The sequence below is a fragment of the Phyllobates terribilis genome, unplaced genomic scaffold (genome assembly GCF_046119375.1).
Source record: "Phyllobates terribilis strain yellow unplaced genomic scaffold, ASM4611937v1 Scaffold_1__5_contigs__length_1240528914, whole genome shotgun sequence".
NCBI classification, from domain to species: domain Eukaryota; kingdom Metazoa; phylum Chordata; class Amphibia; order Anura; family Dendrobatidae; genus Phyllobates; species Phyllobates terribilis.
In genome coordinates, this window is record NW_027362761.1 from 362,761,051 (window position 1) to 362,782,630 (window position 21,580).

A 21,580-nucleotide genomic window follows, 5' to 3' on the forward strand; every position below is an offset into this window, starting at 1 on the left:
TCATTATTTGCTGTCCTCCATCCCCCACCCTCAATCCATCATTATTGCTGTCCCCCAATCCATCATTATTTACTGTCCCTGGTCCCCCACTCTCAATCCATCATTATTTGCTGTCCCCCACACCCTTTTAATTCATTTCATTTTGAAAAGAAAAAGTTTTTCATACTTACCTCTCATATAATCCCCTGCAGCTCAGCTTCCGATGTCCAGCGTGCGTACATTACACCGGTGCCTTACGCGATGACGTCATCGCTTAAGGCATAGTCACCAGCACGTCCTGGAAGAGAGCAGAGGGAACTTGGAGCTGTGCGCTGCTGTTCTGTTTACGGCCATGCAGCACCAAGAAAGCTCCCTTTGCTAGCGAGATGTGCGCCACAATCACCCCTGCTCCTAGTGCCCAGTGAGCAGAAGCACTGGGTCCAGCTTTTCCCTCTTGGCTCCTGCTCACCAGCCGCCGTACACCAGTAAGGGCAGTAATGCCCTGATGGCGGCCCTGTCAGCTATGATATATAGCTAACACCTGCTGATGATTTTGCCAGCTCTGCTGAATGAAGACTATTGTTTTCTGTGTTCCTGGATTAAGGCAGTCTTGCCTCAAAACACGCTCTGGTGCTAAAGGAATTAAACCCTTGGTATGCCCTATGAGGGCATATGGATATCATATGAGCCAGTTAGACAAGTGCTCTAGTAGACCTCAGCCATCTATATGAAAAAAAAAACATGTAACAATAGAGAAAGATAAGTAGAAATAATCTAAGTTTTATGTAAATATTTTATATTGTGAAGACTAAAGCCATGCTTAATGTAATTGTCTTGTGACATTCATTTCTTACGCATTGCTCTCTCTTTTTAGGGCTTGTTGTCATTTGCAGAGGCGACCAATGCGGTCATTACAATTCATTTCTGCAAACCAGGAGAGTAGGTTTTATCCTATAAATTTCTTTATAAAGTTTATTTTCTAATCATCCATCATATAAACAAACTGTTTGTTTCAAGACCAATAATTACTTTACTGTAACATTTTAGACCAATAATCTTCAGTATAGATGACATGGTATTTGAAGCAAACGTTGTTTTGGCAACATTAGAAGAAATGGACGATTCATCTTCTGAAAAGTCACATAACACAGTTATTCAGTAAGTCAGTCTTTTTTTACAAACATATCCCACATAGATTGATCCTTTTTTACTTGCCATGGATAGGATTCTTCCTTTTCAAAAGTGTTTTTTTTAGTGTATTTTTATTTTTCAAGACCTTTCTATTAGTGATATCAAACTTATACAAAATCAGGGAGGTTTGAGGGGTTATGGTGTTGGGGGTAGAGGGAGAGGAATACAAAGAAGGGGTGTAAAAAATGAAAACGGTATCAACTAGACTTTTGTATACCCTCATAGACCTTATACAATAATAGTTTTTTTTTTTAACAAATACCAAAACTTTATTATGTAATCTACATATCTAAGTTACTATATTTGTATCTTTTTGATTTTTAAGTCTGGCTTGATTTTTTTTTAATATCTCAAAAAAGAATTATTCTATAATTAAGCCTGGGAGGAATTTTAGAAAGGTTTAGTCTCTAATCCCAAAGTCATATTCAAAAATATTGCACATTGAAACTTTGTCTATTATTTTCTGAAAGAAATGGAGTTGATCTTGTTTTTCCATTTGGACGCTATATGTAATTATGTGACTAATAGAATTCAGCATATAGTAGGTCTAGTATTTTTAGGGACTTCATTCAATCCCAAAGATAGAAGATCCATTTGTTGTGATAATAGATTGGTGTTGGCATTGCTGTGGAATGTAGTTGCTTTTTTTAGGTCTTTTTTCCCAATTAATGATGATTGTTTGCTTTTTCCCAATTCCAGATCATTGTTAAATATACTGTAAATTTTGTTTCATTTCCACACACTGCTGTCTTTTAGATTATCAAGAAGTTGTAGAATTTTTTTTTGGGAAAGCTAAAGGTTTTTTTTTTTGGGTAATATGTTGGTGGGCCTCCGACACAGAGGAAAACTCCAAATCAAGATGTTCAAATTCTTCTTAAGATATTGGAAGATCGTAAAGAATCCCTTTTTGTAAAAGGAGCCCCTTGACATGAATGACTTTTGAATTCTTTGATCAAAAAACTCTAACCAAGTACCTTACATTTTTAATGTTTACAATAGCGGAGTTCATGTATTCATTTTTTTTTTGTAGTATATATTGGGGGGGGGGGTTGGAGCAAAATTGCTTTGATGACTCGGGGCCAAAGGTTATGTCCGATCCTCCAAAATTAAACCATGTTGGGACTGCTACCTCACGCATATTGCCATACCAAGATGGCTTCCTCAGGTGTACAGTCATGGGATGCCACTGTTTCAACAAATCAATTTGTGAAATTTCTTCCCTCCTTAATATTCCACAAGTGGCAATATCGAAAATTGGTAGTATTTAGAAACCAAAGCACGAATGCTGAGGCACATAGTACATAAAGTTGCCAATGCTCTGCTGACACAATAACTGCAGAAATTCAAAACACCTCTAAGATTAACATCAGCACAATAACTGTGTGCAGGTAGCTTCGTGGCATTGGTTCCTATGACCGAGCAGCTGCATGCAAGTGTTACATCACCAAGCACAATGCCAAGCTTTGGATGGAGTGGGAAATGTTAACTCCTTTAAAGCCCATGACGTATTAATACGCGTCTGTGCCCTGGGCTTTAAGAGCCTGACCCGTATTAATACGTCATGGCGATCGCACGTGCACACAGGCTGTGCGGGCGCGATCGCCGCCGGGTGTCAGCTGATTGTCACAGCTGACACCCGGTACTATGTGCAGGGAGCAGTCCCGCACCGCTCCCGGCACATTAATCCCCGCAATGCTGCGATCGAAGTCGATCGCAGCATTGCGGTGGCTAAGGGGAGGTGATCGGAATACTCACCTCCTCTTCTGGCCTCCAGCGCTGTCTGCTGCGGCTTCCTGGATATTGCCATGACGACCCGATGTCGACATGACAACATCCGGGTCACCAGACAGCAGGAAGATTTTTTGGTCATGCGCAGTGCATGAGCAAACTATCTTCTCACTGTGCAGTGCTGACAGCCTGCATAGCACAGGGATGGTGCTGCATTCCTGTGCTATGCAGGCGATCAGAATAAAAAAAGTGAAAGTCCCAGAGTGGGACAAAGTATAAAAATAAAAAAAACTGTCAAAGTGAAAAAAAAAAAAAAATTGTAAAAAAATAAAAATAATCCACCAAAAATAAAAAATATAATGTAGCCATCAATAAATATTATGAAAAAAAAAAAAAAAAAAACAAAGTACACATATTTGGTATTGCCACGTCCGGAACGACCTGACCTATAAAACTGTCCCACTAGTTAACCCCTTCAGTGAACACGGTAAAAAAAAAAAAAAAAAAAAGACGAAGCAAAAAAAAACAATGCTTTATCATCCTACTGCCAAACAAAAAATGGAATAACACGCGATCAAAGACGAATATAAAAAAAAATGGTACCGCTGAAAACGTCATCTTGTCCTGCAAAAAACAAGCCGCCATACAGCTCCATCAGCTGAAAAATCAAAGTGTTATCGCTCTCAGAATAAAGCGATGCAGAAAAATAATTTTTTCTATAAAATAGCTTATTATGTAAAAGCGCCAAAACATAGAAAAAGTATATAAATGTGGTACCGCTGTAAATGTACTGACCCGAAGAATAAAGCTACCTTATCAATTTTACCACACTCGGAGCAGAGTAAAAAAAACACAATTCCTGAATTGTTGGTTTTTGTTTATTCTGCCTCCCAAAAATCGGAATAGAAAGCGATCAAAAAATGTCACGTGCCTGAAAATGGCACCAATAACCACGTCAACTCATCCCGCAAAAAACAAGCCGTCACATGACTCTGTCAGCCAAAATCTAGAAAAATTATAGCTCTCAAAATATTGCGATGCAAAAACTAGATTTTACAAAAAAATGCGTCTTTTAGTGTGTGACAGCTGTCAATCATAAAAACCCCATATGATTCTGGTATCTCTGTAGTCGCACCGACCCGAAGAATAAAGTAGTCTATTCACTTATACCGCACTAGGAACGCTAGGGTTAGGGTTGTTTTTTTTTTTTTTCAAAAGTTAAAAAAAAAAAAAAAAATGACGATATGGCAACTAGTGTTGAGCGCAATTGCTCTTTATTTGAGTTTGCATCGGTCTCCGTTCCATATGCTTAGCGGCCAAAAAAACCTCGCGGGGATTGCCTGCCATGCACGAGCGATCCCCGCATGTTTTTTTTGGGGTGTCTAATAACCGTGAAACATCCGGGCGGGGACTTGAGCATGTCACTCGAGCACACGCAGTACATGGTGCATACCCGAGTACCCGATGCAAACTCAAGTAGCGAGCACTTGCGCTCAAGACTAATGACAACTTACTTATTCAATATGATGACCTAATGTTATCAAATTCTGTGTCGTACCTCTGGGTTCAAAATGTTCACTATACCCCTTGATAAAATCCTTGAGGGTGTTTCCAAAATGGGGTCACTTGAGGGGGGTTTCAACTATTTAGGCACATCAGGGGCTCTCCAAACACGACATGGCGTCCGCTCTCGATTCCAGACGATTTTGTGTTCAAAAAGTCACACAGTGCTCCTTCCCTGCGCCCAAACACTGTATTTTCCTCACATATGGGGTATTGGCGTACTAGGGAGAAATTGCACAAAAGTTTTGGGGTCCATTTTCTCCTCTTACTCTTGTGAAAATAAAAACATTGGGGCTAAATCATCATTTTTGTGGAAAAAGTTAGATTTTTTTATTTTCACGGCTCAATGTTATAAACTTCTGTGAAGCACCTGGGGGTTCAATGTGCTCACCACACATCTAGATAAGTTCCCTGAGGGGTCTAGTTTCCAAAATGGTGTCACTTGTGGGGGGTTTCCAATGTTTAGGAACATCAGGGGCACATCCGCTAATTATTCAAGCAAATTTTACAATCGAAAAGTCAAATGGCGCTCCTTCCCTTCTGAACCCTGCCTTGCGCCCAAACAGTGGTTTTTCCCCACCTATGGGGTATCTGCGTGCCCAGGGGAAATTGCACAACAAATTTTGGGGTCCATTTTTTCCTGTTACTCCTGCGAAAATAAAAAAAAATTGGGTCTAAAGTAACATTTTTGTGAAAAAAGTTAAATGTTCATTTTTTTCTTCCACATTCCAAAAATTCCTGTGAAGCTCCTGAAGGATTAATAAAGTTCTTCAATGTGGTTTTAAGCACCTTGAGGGGTGCAGTTTTTAGAATGGTGTCACTTTTGGGTATTTTCTGTCATAAAGACCCCTCAAAGTGACTTCAAATATGATGTGGTCCCTAAAAAAAAAAATGGTTTTGTAAATTTTGTTGGAAAAATGAGAAATCGCTGGTCAACTTTTAACCCTTATAGCTCCCCAATAAAAAAAAAAATGTTGGTTCCAAAATTGTGCTGATGTAAAGTAGACATGTGGGAAATGTTATTTATTAACTATTTTGTGTGACATATCGCTCTGATTTAAGGGCATAAAAATTAAAATTTTGAAAATTGCAAAATTTTCAACATTTTCGCCAAATTTCCGTTTTTTTCACAAATAAACGCAAGTGATATCGAAGAAATTTTAGCACAATCATGAAGTACAATATGTCACGAAAAAACAATCTCAGAATCAGGGGGATCCGTTGAAGCGTTCCAGAGTAATTACCGTACCTCAAAGGGACAGTGGTCAGAATTGTAAAAATTGGCCTGGTCATTAACGTGCAAACCACCTTGGGTTGTAAAGGGGTTAATGCTCAAAAGACATTTTAGACAATTGTTTTGTTCCATCTTTGTAAGGACAGTTTGGGGAAGGCTCTTTTTTTTTGCTCCACCATGACTGTGCTCCTGTGTACAAAGCAAGGTCCATAAAGACAAGGTTGGATGAATTTGGCGTGGAAGAATTTGACTGAGCCCTTATTTCATTATTATCAAACATTTTTTGGGATGAAGTAGAACAGAGATTGCAGATGGGCCCTCTCGTCCAACATCAGTGCTCCAAAAATAAGTAGAAAGCCTTACCACAAAATTGGAAGCTCTATATTACTCCAATGCCTATGGATATATAATGGGATGCGATAAAAGCTCACGTAGGTATAATGTGTGCGTTACCTGATATTTTTTCTTTTATTATTTATTATTGTGAATTACAATATGTGGTCATATCAATTTCCCTTTTATGACAGTGTAGAATTGCCTCATTTATACATTTTTTTAAACCACTGTAAACATTTTAGATATTTTGAAAGGGTTGTCCACTACTATTATATTGATGGCCTATCCTTAGAATAGGTCATCAATATCCGATCGGTGGGGGTGTAGCACCTTCCCAGATCAACTGTTCCTGCTGCCTGTGGCAGGTGGATGTGATCAGTTGCAGAGCAGAGCAGCACTGCTCCTTCAACTGTACAGTAGCCTCTTACTCAGCCAAATAGGGACGGATGTGCAGTACCCGGACGCAGCCACTATACAGTTGATAGAACTGTGCTGTTCAGCTCCACAAGTGATCACGTTCGGACGGCATCGGAATAGCGGATCGGCAGTGGGGTGTTCCGGGTGTCGCACCCCCCAACAATCTGATATTAATGACCTAGCCAAAGGATAAGCCATCAATATAAACGTAGTGGACAACTGCTTTAAATGTGGATCTATCATCTGGTTGTCTCTGAATAAACTAACATAGAGCTTTGAGCAAGTCTGCACAGGTCTAATCAACAGCTAAATATACGATGGGCTCAAACATAGGAATCATACAAGAAAGATTTGAATACATTGAAATCCGGCTCTCTAAATACCACGCCTTCATTTTATTCTAAATATATACTGTTTAGTATTTCAGATTCATTTGTGCTTACTAATATTTGTAATTAATACTGTATAATAAAAACCTCCAATTCATAATAAAAACCAGGAAACTGAAAAAAAAAATACAAGATGCAGCTAAAAAAAAGTTGTAAGCTTTTTGTTTAAATTGATATTATGCCAAGTAGTAGGAAAAGCCCTTACTTTCTATTCAGGCACTGACACATCTAAAGCTACTTGAAAATCAAAGTAAAACAAGATAATATTAGTTGTGCAATGTGATATATTTTTTCAAATAGGTCTACTCCTACTGTGAACAAAGGAGCCAGTGCATTGGCTAAAAGAAGCAAAGAAAATCAGAGTCATATAGCTAACAATGGCCCACCGTATACAACCACTCCAGTGTTAATGACTGCCAACAACCCAAACCAGCATACCACAGAGGAGCCGCTACCTACTACTGGTTATAACAAGGTAGTCTGAAGGAGGCGTAATGATAATGACGCGCCCCCTAGGACCGTGGAGTACTCGCCCCCGGATCGGTCAGTTCCTTGGGATTGTCACGGGGGAGTGACCCGGTCCAGGGCCCTAGGCAGTCTATAAAAAGGACAGTTTATTTAGGGGAAAAGTTTCGTGAGCCACCAGTGGTATGCAGCTATAGGTGGCCGCCGCTGCTGAAAGAGACCGCTGGGGACGTTGGTGACGCAGCTGGGATGGATTTGCTCCCCACTGGTAGAGCGGGGCCCCAGGGCTACCGGTACGGTTTATGTAGGGGATTGTGGATGTTGGGGTGCAGGACTGAGGGTGCAGATAATGACCAGACGACACAGGAATGGTGGTTTCCTCTACCTTTACTTGATGTTTGATGGTGCAGACCGGGGCACTGGTAACAGAAGGTAATGGAGATCCGGGCAGCCTAGAAGCAATTTGGGATCCACCTCGCCAGGTGGGGTTGTAGGCCTTCCTTCTGCGCTGTCCTCTTTGGCCCGGCTGCCTAAAGCTATGCTGCGGCCCTCTTTCCTGAGTGATCGTTAAATCCTAGCCTGTATGGCAGGCAGCTTGAGCCTTTTACAGGTGTCGCTTCTTCGTGGCGGCTCCGGGCTCTAGTATGCTACTTCAGTACCCGAGCAATCACGGACTTCGGTGTCCGGTTTCTGGTGCTTTTCTCTGGGGCAAGCTTGGTCACAACTCCCCTCCCCAGGTTCTCCCTGACGAAGCCATTTCCGGGCGAAACGCGCGTCGAGGCTGCCTTGCACTCCTAGCATTCTCTCCCACGCTGCCTTGAATCCCACTGACATGACCCAAGGTAATGGAAGCTCCATGTCTGTCTCTATGACTCACTGACATGTATATCTCATTGCGCATTTATTATGATTATACAGTCCACTTGACAGCATATAACAACTCTGGTACCTACCTATATGTATTTTATATATAGGATTATTGGTTCTATGTTAGACATGTTTTCAGCTTCCCCTAGAGGATCTGTTATTATTATTATCTGATATGGTCAGTGTTAGGATTTTTTATCCATTGGCAGCACACTTACATCTGTCATAGATTGAATGCTTTTTTGGGGTGTTAGTCTCTCTGCTATATTTATCACCTTATTCTATTACTCTCTAGCTGTTCCCTCTTCCCCTCCCCTGCTGTCTTTATTTTGTACTTTATTATTTATATTGATTGTAATTTTTATGATATTTATATCTTTTTCAATAAAGAATATTTTCTCTATTTTCCCTTATATGTGTCTGTTTGGAGAACATCTACTAATAGACCTTAATTATCACCTGTTTCGGAGGGAAAGGTTTTTCCTCTCCCCCGTATTGTAATATATTTTTTTCTCCAGAATAGATCTTTTTTTGGTTTTGCTTTTATTATAGGGATTTGCGGACCATGTATTATATGGTAGGCAGAAACCTATCTCTCTCTCTCTCTCTCTCCCTAGTCTTTCTCCTGCTCTCCTCCGTCCCCAACTGACTTTTCTCACTCCAACTGACTTTTCTAACCCCCCCCTCCGGGCACCAATTTAAAGGGGAAGCTCCCCTGAAACCGGGTTAGAGCTCCCCCTTCTGGTCTGGAGCCAGGAAATATGTTGGATGCTGGTGTTACCTGATAAGGGGACCCCTTCTTGCTTCCAGGCATGGCATCACCCCCTGTGAGGGAGGCCATGCCAATGTGGCAACCGGACTCCTGGGTTGCCACATTAACTACAGATGGAACAAACTTTAACTTGATTTTACCTACCTTGATGCATTCTTATCTTGCACTGAACAAAGTACAAGCCATTGAAAATGTTTGCTGCATCATGATATCTAAATGCTTCAGACAGGACCTGCCATCATGTCAAAAGTGTCCACTCGTATTCTATTCCTGCTGTTCCCTAAATATTCTTTCTTCTTTTTTTTAAATCCACCATACAATTCCAGAGATATGGGCCTTTTCATTTAATGATAATTCTTATAGTCTGGGCACATGTCTTTAGATTTCTCTGCATAATTACCTTGTGAGCAACACCCCCTTGGTAAAGACCCCTCACAGGGTAATTATGCAGAGCAGCCTAAAAACATGAGCCACATTTCCTTAATGAAGACCATGAAGATTAGCACTAAATAAAATGCCCATATCTCTGGAATTGTATGGCAGATAAAAAAAACAGTACTTAGGGGAGCAACAGAAGTAAGGTAAGAGCAAAAACTGGCCATTTTAAACCTGCTGAAAAGTCCTCTTTAAATGTCAAGTTAATGATTGCCACATCTGTATCAGTTCGATATTTGTATTTTCTTATGTTGCAGCTCTTAAAAAGAACATACTGTAACTTATTAGATAAACTCAGGAAGAGATTTGAAAATGAAAACAGACATTTTCTATGTTTAGTTTTTTTATGGGAATAGATGTATTTAAGTTTATTAATAATAATAATAATAATAATAATAATTTTATTTATATAGAGCCAACATATTCCGCATCACTTTACAATTCAGACAATTTACAGACATTATCAGCACTGTCCCCATAGGGAATCTAGATTGTGAGCCCCAATCAGTATGTCTTTGTAGTGTGGGAGGAAACCGGAGAACCTGGAGGAAACACACGCAAACACGAGGAGAACATACAAACTCCTTGCTGATGTTGTCCTTGGTGGGATTTGAACCCAGGACCCCAGCTGCAAGGCTGCAGTGTTAACCACTGAGCCACTGTGCTGCCCTAGTTTAGTAGTATAACTGAAAATTTTCAACTTTAGAAAACTAATCTTCATTTACCTTATTAGGGAGTTCTTAGTAGAGGACTGTCACCTGCTTATCTCATAGATCAGAGAATGGCTTGTACGTTTTAAACATCCCTGTTTTACCCTGAAACACGGCCAGGGATGAGGAGAGTAGGATGACTAATACAAGACACAGGTCCGTGCTGACTTCTCACAACTCTGCTAAACTGACGTGTCTATTCTTTTGTGTGTGTATAGGGAGAGACCTGTAAGCCTAGCTGAGAGTCAACGGGGAGAAGCCGGAGGGGACTTGCAACTTGGACAAGTCACCTCCTTCCTAGCCACAGTTACTACTATGTTTTTCGCTGAAATGCCACAGACTTTCAGAGTAAAACATAGATGTTTAGAATGCAGGAGCCTGTCTCTGATTCATGCCGCTTGTGGCTCCGTTTAAATAAAATACATGATTAAATGTTATGAAAAATATGTAAAAGACTAGAACCAATTACATGAAAAAAAAAGCGGGATCAGGTAAGTATAAAGGCTATATTTCGTTTATGCACATAACAATTCTACATGGGGTAGCCAATATCTGCAACAGAGGGGTGCATATGTAGGTATACAGTGGCTAGTCATATTTTTGTATTATTATTAGAAGTGGATAGGTAGATTATTCATGGTTCAATGGCCACAATGGTTACCAGACTTTACCTAGATGGAAATTTTATTTTGGGGAATTATCATAGATTAGATATATTCAAGAAAACAGCGCTAAAGAGTTATAAAAATACAAAGGCAGATAGTTGATTCAAACCACAAAGTAGAAATAGCAAGAACAATCTAGTGGTGGTGCTACAGGAACACCGAACACTTTACTGCTGCTAGGTTTTCCCACAGATAACAACCGATTATTGTCAAGGGACCATTCGAGCAAACGGGGTTGTCCAAAAAGAAAACCAATTTCATTGCTCTGAGTTTTCTGGATCAACCAGGAATTGTGACTGTTCTCAACTTCAAATAAATAAAATATATGTGTACATGTTAACACTGACAATTTTTCAGTGTCCAATATGTATGGTCATTTTCTACAGCTAAAATAGGTATGCTGCCAGTGAAGGAAATCTGGAAAGTATTATATATATATATATATATATATATATATATATATATATACTAGGTTTTGCAGAAATCACATCCAGTGCCCAGTAGGTATCATGCATGTCTTCTGCTTAATAGTGCGCTTGTGTCACTTATACACTTCTCAGTACATGATACTTCTGAGTGTCCTAGTGCAATAAGCAGCATTTTTTCTCCAACTAGGAGAAAAGACACATACAGTGGCATGTACAAGTTTGGGCACCCCTGGTCAAAATTACTATTATTGTAAACGGTTAAGCAAATTGAAGATGCAATGATCTCTAAAAGGCCTAAAGTTAAAGACGACACATTTCCTTTGTATTTTAAGCAAATAAAAAATAAAAAAAAATATATATATATATATATATAATATATATATATATATATATATTTTTTCATCTTTTAGGAAAATGGATAGATGCAAAAGTTTGGGCACTTTGCATGGTTAGTACCTAGTAGCACCCCCTTTTGAAAGTATCACAGCTTGTAAGCCAAGAGTCTTTCAATTTTTGTTTGAGGGATTTTCATCCATTCTTCCTTGGAAAATTCTTCCAGTTCTGTGAGATTCCTGGGTCATCTTGCATGCACTGCTATTTTGAGGTCTAGCCACAGATTTTCAATGATGATCATATCAAGGGACTGTCAGGGTCATTGAAAAACCTTCAGCATGAGCCTTTTGAGGTAGTCTATTTTGGATTTTGATGTGTGTTTAGGATCATTATCCATCTTTAGAAGCCATCCTCTTTTCAACTTCAGGTTTTTTTTTTACAGGTGGTGGTATGTTTGTATCAAGAATTTGTTGAAATTTCATTGAATCTGTTCTTCCCTCTACCCGTGAAATGTTACCCGTGCCATTGGCTTCAGCACAACCCCATAGCAGGATTGATCCATCCCCACGCTTAATGGTTGGCGAGATGTTCTTTTCCTGAAATTCTTTGCCCTTTTTTTTCTCCACACATACCTTTGATCAATGTGGCCAAAGAGTTCTATTTTAACTCCATCGGTCCACAGGACTTGTTTCCAAACTGCATCATTTTAGATTGTTGTTGGCTTGTTTAGGTGTTCTTTGGCATTCTTTTGACAATGAATTTTATGGTGAGGATGCAGGAGAGGTTGTCTTCTGATGACTCTTCCATGAAGGCCATATTTGTGCAGGTGTCTCTGAACAGTAGAACAATGTACCAAAACTCTAGAGTCTGCTAAATCTTTCTGCAGGTCTTTTGCAGTCAAACTCGGGTTCTGCTTTGCCTCTCTAGTAATCCTATGAGCAGCTCTCACTGAAATTTTGCTTGGTCTTCCAGACCTTATCTTGACCGCCACTGTTCCTGTTAACTGCCGTTTCTTAATTACCGTATAATATGTTGCACCGGATTATAAGACGCACGCTAAATTTTGGGGTGGAAAGCAGGAAAAAATGTTTTGTTTTTAAATAAAATGGTGCGCCTTCTAATCCGTTTTACCTGGGGGGCAGCGGCGGTGGAGCGGGGGTCACAGGAGAAAGGGTCACTGCTTCAAGAGGTTGGCGGTGATTACGGCAGGAGGGGGGCGATATTGTGAGCCCCGTCCCCTCAGAAGGGTCACTGATTCAGGAGGACTGAAGCGAGGGCGGGAGTGGGGCGATGCTGCGGGCCCTGTCCTCAGAAGTCGGTGGTGAGCAGACGTTCCCTTTCCCATAAATAGCCCTGCAGTGGGCTTAGGAAAAATGGCTGCCCGAGCAGGCGCAGATCGAGATCTCAATCTACGCATGCTCTGGTGGCCATTTTCCCGAAGCCCACCGCAGGGCTATGTATGGGAGAGGGAACCTTTTCTCACTGCCGAATTCTTTTGAGAAGACTGAGCCGCCTCCCCAGTTCACCTAATCTGTGACCCTTCTGAGAAGACGGGGCCCGCAGCATCGCCCCTCTCCTGCTGCAGCTGCCGCCAACCTATTGTATCTGTGACCCCGCTCCACAGACGCCGCCCTCCAGGTAAAATACCGTACCTTCACATTATAAGACGCACCCCCTTTTTCCTTCCAAATTTGGGGGGGGGGTGGAGTGCGTCTTATAATCCGAAAAATACGGTACATTTTGAACTGAGGAAAGGGCAACTTGAAAATGCGTTGCGATCTTCTACTGCTTTGTGGGCCTCCACCATTTTCAGAGTGCTAGGCAGCTGCTTAGAAGAACCCATGGCTGCTGTTTTTTGGCACAAGGTTAGAGGAGGTTGGGTTTTTGATAAAGCTGGGAAACTTGCATCATCTGGCCTTTCCTAATGATGATAGTGAGCAAGCCATAACCCTAACAGGCTAATTAACTTTGACCAAGGTTTCAGACCTTATCTGAGCACACAAATCTCCCAAGAGTGCCCAAACTTTTGCATGGGCCCATTTTCCTTTTTGTAGTATTTAAAAGATGAAACAATATATATATTTTTTGCCTAAAATACAAAGGAAATATGCCATCTTTAACTTTAGGCCTTTTAGAGATCATTTCATCTTCAACTTGCTTAACTGTTCACAATAAAAGTAATTTTGAGCAGGGGTGCCCAGACTTTTACATGCCACTGTAGAAATATCATACATTGAGTCAATGCGGCTAAGCAAAATTTTAAAAACCGAACAGGAGGTTCTTGATTAACATTTTGATTAGAATGTTTAAACCCACTGCGGCATCACAGCGAGGTGCCCAACCTATCAGGAGTAGCACTGTGAGGCGACTGCTGCCATGATTGCTCTGTACCAGCAGGAAGAGCGACTTATGTGCCCTGCAACACCCATGTTGCCACGCAAAGCTCCCACGGCTCTGATCCACAACACCCTAGAGACACAACACCAAGTAACCTGATCTATAAAACTCACCTTCCTACTATACACTGTGTATAAGGATGAGCAAAGGTGACAAGATAACAAAACAAAATGAGTAAAATGGGTATATTTGCATTTAAAAAAGTGCAACTAGACACATTTTACTGAGACAAAATGTGTCACTTTCCATTTTTTAACTCCAATTCCAGATGTAAATGATAAAGCAGGAATTGATATTTGGAGAACATCTGGTATAGACGGTGCACATTTGTAAAACAGGTGATGTCATACTGAATGTAAAACTATGTCTGCTACTTTAAGGGATAAAACTAACTATAAACTTCATATGCATTTTTTTTTTAGTTTTGTGCCCTGTTTTTTGGAGCAATTTCATCAGAACAGCAAGAAAACACTCATCGTCCATTGTATAGCTTGGTGACAGCAAGTGAAGATGAGGATGAAGAATTCTGCAGAGAAGTCTCACAGACTTTCTAATCTCTGCTGGTGACGGAGCTCTCCAACCAGATACTTCCTTACCTCTGAATATTGCTGCCCCTATGGGTTTACAGTTAGGGTATGTGCACACAAAGTCTTTTAGATGCCATCATACCTGTTGGGTTTTTGAAGCAGAGGACATTTCAGGAGAATGTATATTTGAAACGATTGAGCTCCCTCCAAACTGAAGCCGCCTGAAGAATTGTCAGGTGACGTCTGATAGCTGCTTCATGGCTTCTGAGGCTTGAAGCGGTTAAAAGAAGTTTAAAAGGATTGAACATATGAACAGCAAATCATTTTGACATTGCAGTGCATAGGTTTATGCTTTTTAGTATTTTTAAGTGCTTTTTTTAGGTGGATTTCATGCAGGATCCTCATGAAAAAAATGTCTTGTGCACATATCTCTAGGTTTCATTTGTAGGTGGCCTAGCTCCGTGGGCATATATAGTCCTGCCATAGACAGAAAGTAAATGTTTTGTTAAAGCATTAATAACTTGCTCTTATTGCAAAAGGGTCTTGTACGTGCACCTATTGCATCAGATCCCATTTTATGATATGTTTTTGGGGGAAGTTTTAACAATACTCTGTTGAATATTATGGTGTTTAAGAAGCTAATAGCTTTTTACATATTGCATGCGTGTTATTAACATATGCTGTTGGATTAAAGCACGTTGCCCCACTTCTGTATATGTCTGCCTAATATACAATTTCTCACTATTAGACCAAGTTTACACATTCAGTATTTGGTCAGTATTTTATCTCAGTATTTGTCAGCCAAAATCAGGAGTGGGTGATAAATACAGAAGTGGTGACGTGTTTCTATTACACTTTTCCTCTGATTGTTCCTCTCCTGATTTTGGCTTACAAATACTGAGGTAAAATACTGACCAAATACTGAGCGTGGCCCCAGGCTACTACATTCATAGGGCCACATCATACAATTCTTAAATCGCAATTTCTGGCCCAACTGCTGGTCTTTGGAGCCAAAATAAAAGCCTAATAAATTCCTGGCAGGTCAGGAGACCCAGAGTTGGGCCAGGTGTCGTGGTCTGAGCACAAACTGCATAGTGTAGCTATGTGAATGCACCTTTATCCAGATCCAATCCAGAGGTACACTTTTTATTTAATGTTCACAGTTATAACATATTTAGCTGCAAGACCACCACAAATTTGCAAAAAATCCACATGCGTTACATGCGGGGTTTACTATGGATTTTATGAAAAAGCTGCAGACTTCACCCTGTGCATTGCATGAGTGAAGTCAGCGTATTCCGTAAAGAGAATTGCCATGCTGCAGACTTGAAAATCTTCATTGCATGTTAATTCACATGCAGAAAATATCTGCAACATGTAGTTGCGATTTGTCACATCTCCTCCACATTGCTGTTACTATATTATGCTGCAGATGAGCTGCTGACATATCCGCAGAACATATGCAATGTCTGCACATTGTTTGGTGCTGGTAACATTCAGGTCATGTCCCTACCAAGCACAGTTATTTCTAACAATTGTGTGGACACCATAAGGTAATGTGAAGTTGCCTAAAAAGACATTGCACCACTCTGCTCAGACATATACTGCACCATGTCCAAACATAAGTACAGTGTCAATGTTACCATAGCCCGTAATACAATCCTGATCCGTAGTAGCAATGCAGTCCTGGGCATTTATTATTTATGCCTGACGTTCAGTGCTCTATGTTCTTCCCTGATGTCTCAGTGCTTCAGTTCAATAAATAATATAGTATCGGGAGTTAATATAGAAGGGATTTTTTTTCCATGCAGCAAATTTATTCCTGATAATTGATAGGTATGTTCATATTTGCATAGGAAATAGTATGGCACTTCTGAGTCTCTTCTCTATTCTTCAAATTACCTCTGCACTATCCAAGCCCATTTTTACCAGTACTGCAGGTAGCTTGTGGGTGACTCAGCTAGGAGGAGGAAGTGGTCACTTTTCCCCAGCAGTACAGTTTTTTTTTCTTGTGGAGACCGCAAACTTTCCAAAGGCAGATTTACAGGCCAGACAGTGCTCCTTGGCAAAGAAGTATGCAAACTACTACTCATCCATATAGAAAGCATGTGCTCTAGTGCCTCCTATTTTATATAGCTACCAAATAAGTAAGGGCTCATGCAGAGGTCCGTGGATCTCATTCCAATCTTGGACCACAATGCATCTCGCCTGTCAGTGTCTCCCCTAACCCAAGTGTGACAGCCTCATATTTCTATGAGGCTGTCACACGCAGGTCAAGAGACCTGTGGGCGGTCCATTCACATGGGCATCTACATGATCTCTAACAGTCTGACTCTTCCTCATGTGGCAAGGCTTATTAAAAAGACATTCATCTGCAGAGAGAACTATTACAAAGGGAAACAGGACCACCAGGACCTTTGTTGAAGATTTCCCACCCAGCCACTGACAATGGCCAAGCACACCAACTGTCTACCAATAGATGTCATTTGACATTGGGGTCTTTGGTCTGGCTAAATTTCCTACCTCCACTAGGTGGCACTAAAGATCCAGCTTTCTTCCTCTTGGATGGGAGCCAATTTACACATCTTGCAGTATGTATGTAGCGCTATACACACACGTTTATACGTATAGATGTAAAGTGCCTTTATAGTAACTGCAACGGTTCATTGTAGAATCCTCCATGCAGCAGATTCATGGCATTGCTGAAATAGCTCTTCCCGCATTGTGTTATTTTTACATCTGGATGTGGTTTTTCTACTGCCATTTTAGGAAATGTTTACTAAGGAGCGTTCACATCATGCCCACAAAAATGCAACTCTTAGAAACATTGATGCTGCCATACAACATTCATGCATCATAATGGGTATAATTTCTTTTTAGCTTGGTGACAAAAGGGTAAAGATGAACAGTGATTACCAGGGGAGATATAGTAACAATGTCAGGAAGCAGAGGCCCCCTGTGTGACTCGGCGCCTGTTTAGGTAACCAGGAAACGAGGCCAAACACGTTATGTGCTGCTGACAGAGCCGCTTCTTGAGTATGAAACAAATCAGTTTGCAGGCAGTGTCCAGGAAACCTTCTGTATAATACAGAGATATAAAATAATTGGGGGTAGGGCATTAAGATCAATAGGAGGAAAAAAGATGAAACGGCCAAGTTCATTTCATAGCAACTGTTTGGTTACTCTTGGTTACTATCAAACAAAAAGCACAAAAACGCAAGACATGCTGCCAGGATGAGCTTGTGAATGGCTTGTAGGAAACCATTCACTAGAAACAGACACTGAATGCATCAGATTACATAGGACCAGGATGAAATCTATACAACTCTTAACTGGGGGTTCAGTCTGCCATTAACATTCATTTTAAAGGAAAAAAAGCAGTACTACACTTTTCATTTAAGCAGATCTTCAGTATCCCTAATTGGTAATCCTCGATCTTGCGATTTACATTCCTTTTCCCACCCACTTTGTCCTAAAGTCCTGTATTAAGTGCCAGCAGACCCTTTGAAGCGTTTGATTACTACTCACTTGTGTAATAGGAAAATGTTGTAGGCTGAAGTCGTTGAATCATATGTCACAGTGGTGTGAAAAAGTGTTTGCCCCCTTCCTGATTTCTTATTCTTTTGCATGTTTGTCACACAAATCTTTAAAATCACAAAACAAATTTAAATATTAGACATATAAGACAAGCAAACACAAAATACAGTTTTTAAATGAAGGCCTTTAAGGGAAAAAGAAATCCAAACCTACAGGGCCTTGTGTGAAAAGTGGTAATCCCCCCCCCACCCTGCTCACTTAAAACAAATTAACTGGTTTATTATATATTTGGAAAGCAAAGTTCAATTTCCCTAGTCACACACCTGCCCGATTATGCCACACCTGTTCTCAATCAAGAAATCACTTAAATAGGACCAGCCTGACAAAGTGAAGTAGACCAAAAGATCCTCAAAAGCTAGACATGCGGCAATCCATGAACTTCAGGAACAAATGAGAAACAAAGTAATTGAGATCTATCAGTCTGGAAAAGGTTATAAAGCCATTTCTAAAGCTTTGGGACTCCCACAAACCGTGAAAGTCATTATCCACAAATGGCAAAAACATGGAACAGTTGTGAACCTTCCCAGGAGGGGCCAGCCAAGCAAAATTACCCAAAGAGCACAGCGACGACTCATCCAAGAGATCACAAAAGACCCCACAACAAGATACAAAGAACTGCAGGCCTCACTTAAGGTCAGTGTTCATAACTCCACCATAAGAAAGATACTGGGCAAAAATGGCCTGCATGGCAGAGTTCCAAGACGAAGACCACTGCTGAGCAAAAACAACAAAGGCTCATCTCAGTTTTGCCAGAAAACATCTTGATGATCGCTAAGACTTTTGGGAGAATTGTGAACAGACTAGACAAAAGTTACAACTTTTTGAAAGTTGTATGTCCCATTACATCTGGCATAGAAGTAACAGCATTTCAGAAAAGGATCATCATACTAACCGTAAAATATGCTGGTGGGTACAGAAGCAGCAAAACAGCCCCAGACTGGAAGACTTGCTGTCGTAAATGGAATCATGAATGTCTACCAAAATATCCTGTAGGAGAATGTCCAGCCATCTGTTCGTGACCTTAAGCTGAAGAGCACTTGTGTTTTGGATCATTGTCCTGCTGCCATAACCCATCAGCACGTCCACCTCTGAATGGCTTAAAAACAAAATTATGATTGGAGTGACCTAGTCAAAGTCCTGACCCTAATCCAATTGAGTTGCTGTGGCATGACCTTAAAAAGGCGGTTTATGCTTGGAAACCCTCCAATGTGGCTGAATTACAATTTTGCAAAGATGAGTGGGCCAAGATTCCTCCAGAGCATTGTAAAAGACTGATTGCAGTTGTTTATGCTAAGGGTGGCCCAACCAGTTATTAGGTTTAGGTGGCAATCACTTTCACACAGGGCCCTGTAGGTTTGGATTTCCTTTTCCCTTAATAATAAAGACCATCATTTAAAAACTACATTTTGTGTCATCTTTGTCTAATATTTAAATTTGTTTTGTGATCTGAAACATTTAAATGTGACAAACATGCAAAAGAATAAGAAATCAGAAAGGGGGCAAACACTTTTTCACACCAGTTACTACAAATGCGATTTTCTTTAAATAAAAAAAAAAAAACTGTCTAAAATGTTTTAGCTCCAACATTTTATTGGATATGAAGATTATGCAAGTTTTAAGAACCAAAGTACTCAGATCCAAGATGCTTGCTGGCAACCCATTGCTCACTACATGGCTATTATGGCAGATTACTAACTTCAGTAATCTTACATATAAATCTAGCAGAATAATGTGCATGGTGCTCAGAAATCTTACCTTTGTTTAATTTCATGCAATTTATCTGTTATGATGTTGTTTGGTCAGGGTTTTTTGTTTTTTTTTTGTTTTTTTTTAATTTAAAATGGATAAAACAGATTGCTCTTGAGGAAACAAAAAAACCCTTTGGCAAAACCAACAAAATAGAATTCTAATAAGTCAAGTGGAATTTAAAAAAAAAAAAAAAAAAAAAAACACACTGATCATGACTACAAACATTTTAGTATAAATACTATATTTATTAAATAATATTACTGTTTACTTTATTTACATAGGCTATTCCCATACTTGTGACACGTCATACATGAAATGCAGACATTTCCATTTAGAAGCTATATAACAAAAACATTCAAATACTCTGTTTATGTACTCTTGTCACTAAGATCTACCATTTACAGTCTTAATATCTTAAAGTAGATTTTCCGACTGAAAGGTAGAAGTTTAGCAACTTTACGTAACTGAACATTTACACACTCCTAGATATAATCTGTCATAGATCACTCATAAATAGCGGTTATATGCACATCCAAGTTTCAACCTACAACGGATTATACAGGACTAGGCGCCTGTCGTGGTACTCAAACCACATCCGCTTTAATGTAGCCGAGTTGCACTACAACACACACACAAAGTGTGTTTCCAATTTTGTACAACCCCTTTATAACAAATCGTATGCTTTCTTCCAGGGAAGAAACCAAACGTCAAGACACTAAGACTACGTTCAGTTGAGTACACTTATTTTTACATTACACTTTTCATTCAGCAGAGAGCGGGCACACAAAACATTCCCACTAATGCATATTTACACAATGTAGTGACATACTGATAAAGCAGCATTTTAGTAGCTGAATATCCCTTTTTACCCCCAAACCATTAAACTCTCAACATATAAAAGAAGGAAATAAACACAAAAACCTAAACACACATGAGAATTTCAGTACATATCTCACAGAACTAGTCCTAGCATCAACTTTGATCACATTACCATTTTCACTTTAGGAAGTGCATGGGTTTTGTTTTCATCTTAAAATAGATGTTTTGTGCGCATTCAGCTTTAAAAGGAAGAGACTAGGCTGATATGTAGAGTGCAGAACATCACACAAGTGGCAAAAAGTAAGCATCTATCTTACAATATTGCTTTTAGAGATATGGAAAGCTATTAAAGGTTACCCATCTTTGGTGTTACTTGAGGGAGAAGCCAAGAGCTACGTTGCTCAGTGTTCCAACTTTGATCATTATGAGTAGAGGTATAGAAGCAGACAAAACATTCACAAATGGAAAGACAGTTTCTACATTAACATCTTAGTTGTGTTTCTCGTCTCAAATGTGGGGCCAAAATATATTCATAGATTATGCCATAAATGCCCAAGATGAAAAGACTTAACACAGCAGAACGATCTAATTTATTTAGAATTTTAAAAAAAAAGGAAAAAAAAGGAAATTTACCCTGTATAGAACCAATGACAACCTGGATGGGTAAATATCTTCAATTATGAGACTTTTTAATTTGATCAGCAATAACATTATTGAATCTTGTTGAATGGGCAACATGATTGGTTCATGCTGCTATGGCAGAGGAAATACAGAGATCAAGAGTATAAATCTAACCCTTAGAGCCACATGTCTGGATCCAGACAAAACAGGGCCACTTGTGTATGCAGATTGTGTGTGTTATTGCAGCTCATCCCTAATTAATTTCAGTGGAGTTGAACTGCAATACCAAAACACGTAGCCAGAAGTGGCACGATTTTTTATAAGAAAGCAAACTTGTTTTCTAATGTTTTTCTTTACA

At 39.9% G+C, this 21,580-nt stretch overlaps 1 protein-coding gene across 1 annotated transcript in view; it reads left to right on the forward strand.

The window, feature by feature from the left end:
• RAD9B (RAD9 checkpoint clamp component B) overlaps window positions 1–9,337 on the forward strand; it is a 64,679-nt gene extending 55,342 nt beyond the window's left edge. The window contains exons 8-11 of the mRNA XM_073677582.1: window positions 854–918; window positions 1,027–1,137; window positions 7,138–7,312; window positions 9,305–9,337. Of these exons, the coding sequence (XP_073533683.1) occupies window positions 854–918; window positions 1,027–1,137; window positions 7,138–7,312; window positions 9,305–9,337 (384 nt within the window). The remainder of the gene's footprint in view (window positions 1–853; window positions 919–1,026; window positions 1,138–7,137; window positions 7,313–9,304) is intronic.
• Window positions 9,338–21,580: the final 12,243 nt, after the last annotated feature.